An 8,831-nucleotide genomic window follows, 5' to 3' on the forward strand; every position below is an offset into this window, starting at 1 on the left:
TTGAGTCATTTCTGCTCCTGTAAATAACCCCTCACCCACACTCCTGTATGTAACCGCAATAAAACTCATTGGCTTACCAGGTGATGATGGCAAGGCCTTTAGTCCCAGCACTCATGAGGCAGAGGCAGGTAGATCTCTGAGTTCAAGGCCAGCCTGGTCTACAGAGTGAGTTACAGGACAGCCAGGCCTACACAAAGAAGAAACCCTATCTACACACACACACACACACACACACACACACATACACACACACACACACACCTACCTCACTGGCTTACCAGTTGGACTTTGTCATGGGATCTCTATCTGTGGTGAGTAGATGTATGTATTGCATCTCTCTAGAAATGTCTTGTCGCACAACATTCTATCACAGGTAAAGGGCTGTATACAGAGGCCAGCAAGAAAGACCACAGGGACCCACGGAATGCCAGGAAGTAGCCACTACTCCATGTCATGGCATGAGGCAGTGAACCTGGAGATGGAAGGGAGGTGCTGTGTGGGGTGGGCTCACTGCTTTCCATCCTCACAGGCCCTGACCCACATTCTCTGTTCAGTTCTAAAGCCTGCTGTAGATGTCAAAGGCACCATGAGTACAAGTAGCCAAATTTGGGACGGAGCCTCGGCAAATGAGCTGACCCCACTCCCAACCCCCATTTGGATGTTGAAGAGCCCTGTCCAGCCAAAATTCGTCACCACACCCAGAGTAGCTAGGATCCTGGGAAGCACAGCTCTACCTAGTCACCTTCCCAGGAGAACTCTGGGTTGGACCAGCATCCCCGGCTCAGCCCAGCAAGGCTGGCATAAGGAAACAGGACTGGAAGGGGGCCTCGGGTCTTTTCCCAGGGTCAGCTGGCAGCTGCTTTCCCTCTCGTGCACAGGGTCCCCTAAGCACAGACATGGAGGAAACTTGCAGTGAGGCCACCGTCACCCTCACCCCCCACTCACACTCCGTGGTATCTTGCCGTGTGGGCGAGGGTTGCCCGTGTGGGTGAGGGTTGCCTGTGTTGGCCTGGGGGAGAAGATCGTCATGCGTTTCGGAGATGGCTGAGATGGGGCAGGACTACGGTATGTCCTCTCCTATTTAGGGAGGCTGTGGCTTCTGGCTGGGCAGCCCCAGCACAGGCCAGGCCTCTAGTGATTTGATTTGATTCCAAGGGTCTTCTGGAATCTTCTGGGGCCTTTTAGGACTCCCCTGTCAGCAACCTATGTCTTAGAGGCCCAGCCCTCAGCAGCGTGGCTGTGACTATCCTCCAAGCCATCACCTCTCACAGTTAAATGTATCCCACTTCATACATGGCTCTCCCTCTCTGACCACAGGAATAGTAAGCAGGTATTGCACCACTGAACTAGGGGCTGGCAAACATCGGGTCAGGTCAGGAAAAGCTAGGTAAGTGAGGGAAGCTACCAGTCTCAGGCATGGCTCCCTGCCCCCCTCACCTGCCAGATTCGCTGCTCTTGCCTGCCCTTTGATGGTCCTGTGACCATGAAGCCACTTTTGAGCACTCTGACCAGTGCCAGTGACTGCAGTTCATTCTCAGCCTGACTCCCAAAGGTAGTGCGCTGATGAGTCAAGACCCCTCCAAGAGCTCACTGTGCTAGGAAACAGGAGGACGCCTGAAGGAGAAGCCAAGCCCCACAGTGGGCACAGCAGGCTCTTTCATTCTTTCCAGGGAGAGTCAGGGACCCTGTCCCCTCGCCACAGCCAACCCCCTCTTCCTTCTCCAGTCTCCACCCCTACTGATGTACAAAATCTTCCAAAGCTGGAACAGGCTGCCAGTGTCTCCCTGTAGTCATAGGTGGTTCGGTATCTGCTTAGGGGTGTGTGCAGCCACAGCTTGGGGCCACTCCTGGGCTCCTTGCATTCAGCGCATAGGGACTACATACACATACAATTGAGCCGCATCAGAAAAGGTCATTGGCCTTCCATTCTGGCTATTAAACTACCTGGCAGGTGGATACACCTCAACCCTCTAGCTTCCTCCTCTGGGGGGGGGGATGTTTTTCCTGTCCACAAGTAGCCTGCTTGGGGGTGGGAGTGGGGGCAGTTGGTAGGACCGGATGTGGAAGACAATTAGCAGCAGCCAAGTGCTCCATTTGGAGCTCAGCAGTGCCAGGCTGCAAGAAGAGAGGAAAGGGCCTCACTTCGGAGAGAGTGGGAAGGGGACTCGGGGCCCGTGCTTGACCCAGGGCGATCCCCAAGAGAGAAAGGTGTCTGCAAGCTACTACAGTGACCACGAGATAGTAACACTGACAGGAAACTATACCTAACCGTTCTGAAGTCCCTGCTCAGGGAGACACACAGATGGGTAAGAACCCGAGCGGACAGGAAGGCGGATCGGTATCCTACGGCGCCAGAGCCTTCGGAAAAACGCCCGCGTGGCTTCCTGTGCTTTATTAAGAGTTCTACAAAGTGCTTGGAGCAGGTCACGGGAGCCTCCCGTTTGGCCCCTGCGCACACTCGTTTATAAATTTCTCTTCTGTAGGAACCGGCTATATACAGGACCAACGACTGAAACCTTAGAAAAGAGACGGCCATGCTCGCCTTGGGTCCTCTGGCCGCGAGGCCGCGTGGTGCCGTCCCCACCGGGGTCCTAGCACCGAGGTTCAGAGGTGGGGCGCGTAGAAGGCGGGCGCACCGTATGTCTGCGAGCCCAGCACGAAGGGCGAGAGCACGGCCGGGCTGGACAGGAAGGGCAGCTGCGCGGCACACACCAGCCCTCCGGGGCTGTGCGCCGGGTACCCGGCCGGGCCATGCAAGGCGAGCGGCGCGCCCATGGGCGGCGAGGGGCTGAGCGGACTGAGGCCGCCGGGCAGCCCAGCGCCGGGCCCCGCTCCCGGGCCGGGGCCCCCGCCGCCGCCCGTCGGCGCGCTGGTGTCAGCGCCTGGGTTTTGCTTCTTCCACTTGGTTCGGCGGTTCTGGAACCAGATCTTCACCTGCGTCTCGGTGAGGCTCAGCGACAGCGCCAGGTTGAGGCGCTCGCACACAGATAGGTAGCGAGTGGCCTTAAACTTGTTCTCCAGCGCCACGAGCTGCTCGTAGGTGAAGGCGGTGCGCGCACGCCGCGGCTTCCCGGACTTCGAGTCCGAGCCCGTGCGCTTCCGCTTGGGCTTGGTGGTCACCGCGGCGCCCTGCGGGGTGCTCCCCGCGCTCCCCGCTCCTGTAGCAGTTGCAGGCGGGCCCGGGGCTCCGGGCGAGTTCCCGCGGGGTCCTGGAGCTGCAGCATCGTCCACGGGGGAAGCCTCGACCTCGGCTGCTCCAGGGCAGCCCGACCCGCGGGCCCCGAGACCGCCGCTGCCTCCCCGAGGCTCCTCGGTGCCCTGAACATCCTGCACCTCGGGCGCTTCTTCCTCGTCCTCGTCCTCCGGAGCTTCATCCTCGCTGTCCGCGGTTGGGCTGCGACCGCTGCCGCTGCTGTAGCCGTTGGCCTCGGCCTCGTCTGCCCTGTAAGAGTCCCCAGCACCTGCGGGCAGCGAAAAGGAAGAGAACAGAGGGTCAGGCCCGCTGCCAGTCACCCTGCCCGCGCCCCTCAGGAGAGATTCTTTTTTAAATGTTGTGTTTCTTCTCTTCCTCGTTTGCCCCTCCCCAAAGACTTTCTTTTCCTTCCTCCTTGCCACAGTTCCTCCTTGGTTGCTTGCATTTCTTTCCTCTCTGCCTTCCTTCGGAAGGACCCACTCCGTGTCGAGCTGCTTTTGCTGCCCCATCCGCAGTCCTGGCCTCGGCCTTTAGGGCTGCGGTGCGCGGTTGGCCCTCGGAGTGTACAGCGGAGAAAGAGCTCCGATCGATTCACGGGGCAGATGCAAACTTAATTAAACTCATTTTGTGTAATGTACAAACTAGTTAAAGTCCATTTAATTTATTTCGGCGTATATTATCTTCCAATTACAGCGGGCGCGGGGCCAGCCAATTACCGCACAGTTAATAGCTGGAGAGATGCGAGGCCTGGGGTGGGGTCGGCCGGCTCTGAGGAGACCACTTCTGAAGACCAAAATCGGTCGTCTGGGAGCTGTCCTTACCTCAGGCTTCAGGTCCTGAAAACTAGGCGTCTCAAAGTGCTGGCTTTCCCGCGGACCTCTGGGGCCCACCAACCAGCTTCCCAGCGACTGTGTTTTAAGCGGGCTCCAGCTTCCCCTGGGCTGGTGGAGTTTGGAGGCTGGGAAAGCGCACTGTGAATCTCTAAGAAGGGCCCTGGGAGGGAGTATGAGCACTAGTCCCGCTGCATCCAGAGAGATGCTGCCGCCATGACTGCATTTTTCTCTGAAATTTTGCAAGGCTGTCTGTCTGCACTGCAGGAATCTGAGGACCTTTCATGTCCCTCACCCACAGGTGGTCTTTAAATGCCAGTGGAGGCCTCTACGTTTTCCGACCCAGGGCCGGTGTTCAGCTCTCAGACCGAGTTGGTGCCGGCATACTGGAGCATAAAATCGCAACTCGCAAATAACCCAGCTCAAATGACCCAGGTCGCATGAAGAGTGCGGGTGTCCTGTCCTCAACTCCCAGGTCTTAGCAGGACAACTATTCCCTCAGGCGACGCGTGGCCAGTCATCCATGCCCCAGCCCTGCCTGGCTGCCCTCTCCCAACTGTGCAGCTCTCGCTCCCTCCCTACACAACTCCAGCAGGCAGCCGCGGGTTCCTCGTAGACCAACCCCTTGGCGGAGAGAGGGGTCCAACTGCAGCCTGCATGGCCTGCCCTCCCTCTCTCCAGGAACGGAAGGTCAATGCAACCGCGCTGGTAGAGCTGGCGGCCCCAGTCCAGTTCTCCCTGAGCGTTCTGGTCCATGAGAGGCGCAGGGGCCAGGAAGTTAGAGGGAGGACGGGGGAGGGGCACAAAAAGCAATCAGGAGCTGGTCGAATGCAATTCGCGATCAATAGCGGCCCCTAATAAGTGTAATAGGTTTTAATCGAGTAATTATCCGAATTTTGACCCTATAATTTAGATGTTCGGGGGGAGTTTGCAAGGTGCTTGAAAGAGATATGCATGCGCCGTAATGGGATATCGACCGCAAAGGGGGCGCGGGCCGCCCCATTACCGGCCGCTTTCCGCCGCTAAGCACATTTCCCTTTAACTGTAATCGAAGGGATTTAATTGTTTTTCCAGAGATAACCAGCGTTTTGTCACAATTAGTCTGATTTGTCCAAAGGGGGAGGGCCGGGAAGGCCACGGTGGGGGTGGGTAAGTCGCCAAGCCAGCCGCCGCCTGTCCCTTTGCCTCCAGCACCAACTACCCTCCAACACCAAAGATTGACTAGGCGAATCCTGGACCGTAGTTGCAACCCCAAAGCCCCAGATTTGGCCCAGCAGAACCTTTCCAGAAATATGCAGCAGTGAGGGCCCTAGAGTCCGGGTCGGGAGGAGGCCACGGATGCTTGGGGCGGACCCCGCGCTCTGCGAACTTTCCACAGAGCCTGGCGGCGCTGGGTCAGGCCCAGCTCGCCGTGGGATCCCGGGAGCATAAACATTCCGGAGCAGTCAGTGTCCTCGCCCCTAGCACCCACCCCTTATACTCACTTGTAGGCTCAGCTCCCGCGGCCGCTGCGACTCCTGTGGCGGCGGAAAGGGCTCGGCGTTCTAGCTCTGCGCGCGGCGAACGTCCGGAGGCAGAGGGGACCGCGACGCACGCGGCCGGGGCGCATGGGGCACAGGTAGCGGGCACCACAGGGCCCAGTAGCACGCAGCGGCGTCTCCTACTGTTGAACTTGTTGGGATCTAGGATGTCCAGCACGGAGAAGGAGGTGGGGCGCGGGGGCGCGGCGGGCCGGGCCGCTCCAGCCCCCTCTGGCACCGCGGGAACAGTGTCGCTGGCCGCGAGCGGTGGCACTCCAGCCCGGGGGAAGATGGGCAGCTCAGCTCGTCCGTCCATTGCGTCCCGAGCTGTAGCCGCAGGAGCCGGCGGTGCGGGCCCCGAGCCGGGCCCGGGCGGTGGCGGTGGCAGCGCGGGGACGTCCCCAGGTGCCGCCGGGCCGCTGGTACTCATGCCGGCCTCGGGCCGCTCAGGCGGCTCGGGCCCCCACTACCTACTGGGATCCCATCCCTGCGCCCCACAAAAATCAGCCTCAGCCCAGCTGTTCTAGGCGCTGCGTCCCGCTCGGCTGGTGCTGCCAAGCGTTGCCTCCGCCACCGCTTCAGGCGCCCGCCGCGCCCGGTCAGTGCATTTATGGCGGCCCCGCCGGAGGCGCCCACGCGCCCACACGCCGCACACACGTGCGCCCGCAGGCGGCCGCGGGGTTCCGCTACCCTCGTTAGCGCTCACGCCTAATTGGCTGCGAACGGTCCCAAGCGGAGTAGGCGGGCCTGGTACGGGACTCACGGACTGAGCCGCAGAGACGGACAGACAGACGCCCTGCTGGGAGCCAGAGCACAGTCCACTGGAGGCTGTGGTGCTCAGCACCGTGCCGCTGCGCCTCCGCTGGGCTGGAAACTGCGTGCCCGCCTCCTCGGCGAAGGGGGAGGAGACAACCCGGCTTTTAAATAATTGCGGGATCAGTTGGCTGTGGAGGGCTGCGGAGGCCCCAGGACGTGGGAACCCACGCGCCCCGAGTTGGCCTGGACATCCCAGCTCAGGGTACAGCTAAGGCAGGTCTCTCCTGCTGCCGTGGCACGCGGGGTTCTGGGCTACCCTGGCATCCGGGACTCCCGCGTCTTCCGCTGCTGGGACGGGAAAGGGAGAGTGGGGTTCTTGCAGGTTCTGAGTCTCTGCAGGGTCTTCAGCCCCTTGTAGGACGTGTTCCCAGGTTTCCGCTGCCCTCGATTGCTGTTTTTCGCGTCTGGAGGAATCTGGTCAGAATCTCTGTCCCTCCATCCTCACCAGCTCTGACTCCCGCCCCCTTGGCTGGATCAAATTAGGGACGACTCGAAATCCCCACAAGAGGCGGGGCTGGCGCCCGCGAGTGACTCTCATTAGAAGTGGAATCGAAATGAGCAGGGCTAGACGGCTGTCCTAGTCCCCGCCCCCCCAAAGGGTGACCGAAAAATCGCACAAATAGCAGGTGACCTACATAAAGATCGATACCCTTCATGTAACGGGAAAATATGAGTTTCTTCCAGAAATTATACGGAAACTATTCCCTTTCCCACCCTTAACAAATCAGAAGGGCTGTTTGAGGCCTGAGCATTTGTGCACCGTCTTGTCCACAGTCTGGAGATTTACAGGACAGTCTCAGCGACCTCGGAAGGTCGAACCCGGCTTTGGAGGGTGAGGGTCAGGTAGCTGATGCTTTGCTTCCGAGTTTTCCTCCTCCTCTCGCTCAGGCCAATGAGCTGACCCGCCTCTGAAGGACCCAGGTGGGACCCGGCGATGGAGCTGGCCCAGAGTGTGAGTGTGTGCGCTGACGTGTGCTCCAGCGGGTATGCACCCCTCCTCCCACTGTGGTCCCGAGAGCCTGCTCTGCACAAGGACGGTCCTTTGCAATTACCGCGGGCAATGATCCTTCGGAAGCAGAAATTAAAAGTTAGGAGAAATAATGGGGGACCGATCGCCTGTAATTTGGGCCAAGCTCGGACATGCTGAGCCTCTGGGAGGCTGCGACGGGAGGCAGAAGGAGGGGGGCAGGGCTTTCCTCCCCTCAGTTTCATCCCTGCCCCCTCCCACCCTCACCGTGCTGGTCCATCCTGAGATTCTAATCAGACCCACAACACTGTGTCCTTCCTTGCCAGAACTTGATTATTCTTTATCTTTAAATTATAAATCACCTCTGGGGAAGGAGGGTGGGTAATCTCTCATCGCAGTGAGGTAATTATCTTCTTCCCGCCCCCACCTTGGTCTTTGCTCCCTCCCTCTTCTCAGCTGAGTTTGAATATAGATGTACACGCCCCATTCTCTTTCACACACACACACACACACACACACACACACACACACAGAGTCACACTCATTCAGAAGCGGCCAACACACAAGCAAGAATTCATTCATGAGCACCCATACCCAGTCAGAAGGTGGCTCAAAAGGGCAGTGCGCTGCACCCCGTCACCCCTCCCCCATCTGCTCCTCCTTCCACTTCCTGTCTCTTTTAAGTCCTTTGGTGAAGATTGCACACAGGCCCGCTGCCAGGTCCCCATCTTTTTTGCTTCCCCGGGAAGCAGAGCCACTGGGTACAGAAGGGAGCTACTTTCAGGGAAGGGAGGGCAGAGGTGGACAGGCCTTATGTGCAGAGCTGGGAGCTGGCTCTGGGTAGTGGAGACTCTGGGACATCCCTACAAGCACACACACACACACACACACACACACACACACACACACATTTGGCACCAGCACAAGTTGTCAGAGGGGTGAATGTTGGCAAACATTTAACAGCAGCTGCAGCACCCACACCTTACTGGGTCGGAGCTGGCCTGGCTGCACCCTCAGCCGTGACACTGCCTGTGAGGAAGTACAGTGACCTGTGTAACCCTCTCTGTGCAGCCTTCCCTCAAGACAAGCAAATGCAAACAAAGTGGCCTTTCCTAGAACATGAGTGCAGACTGCAGCTGGGACACAGCCAATGTAATGCAATGTGTTAACGGGGATATGAAGTGAGATAACGTAACATATAGAAAAGCATGCAACTGGATGTTGGGTTTTGTTGTTATTGTTGTTGTTTTTCACCAAAACTCACACTTGGCCCTGCCAAATGCTCTGCCTGCTGATGGGTAGGGGACTGAGCTGGGCTGGATGCAGAGAAAGCACCTTGGCTGTTCAGAAGTTTGTATGTGCCTGGTTTACTTCCCTTCCTGCCCTTTCTGCCCCTTGATATTCTGACATGAGCTGTATCTGGCAGAGTAATGATCAGCCAAGCTCCCAGCCAGCTCTGAGGAGTAAGGTGAGCCCGAGGGTCCTCCAGAGCTGAATGGGGCCAC

General features: G+C 58.7%; 1 protein-coding gene across 1 annotated transcript; it reads right to left on the bottom strand.

Annotated features, from left to right (window-relative positions):
* Nucleotides 1–2,604: 2,604 nt before the first annotated feature.
* On the bottom strand, nucleotides 2,605–5,973 carry Nkx1-1 (NK1 homeobox 1). Its single transcript, XM_021211276.1, has 2 exons — nucleotides 5,508–5,973; nucleotides 2,605–3,461 (listed from the first exon to the last, which is right to left on the bottom strand). The coding sequence occupies exons 1-2, from the start codon at nucleotides 5,971–5,973 to the stop codon at nucleotides 2,605–2,607; spliced, it is 1,323 nt and encodes a 440-aa protein (XP_021066935.1).
* Between the last annotated feature and the right edge of the window lie 2,858 nt (nucleotides 5,974–8,831).

This window comes from Mus pahari, chromosome 13 (assembly GCF_900095145.1).
Source record: "Mus pahari chromosome 13, PAHARI_EIJ_v1.1, whole genome shotgun sequence".
Taxonomy (NCBI): domain Eukaryota; kingdom Metazoa; phylum Chordata; class Mammalia; order Rodentia; family Muridae; genus Mus; species Mus pahari.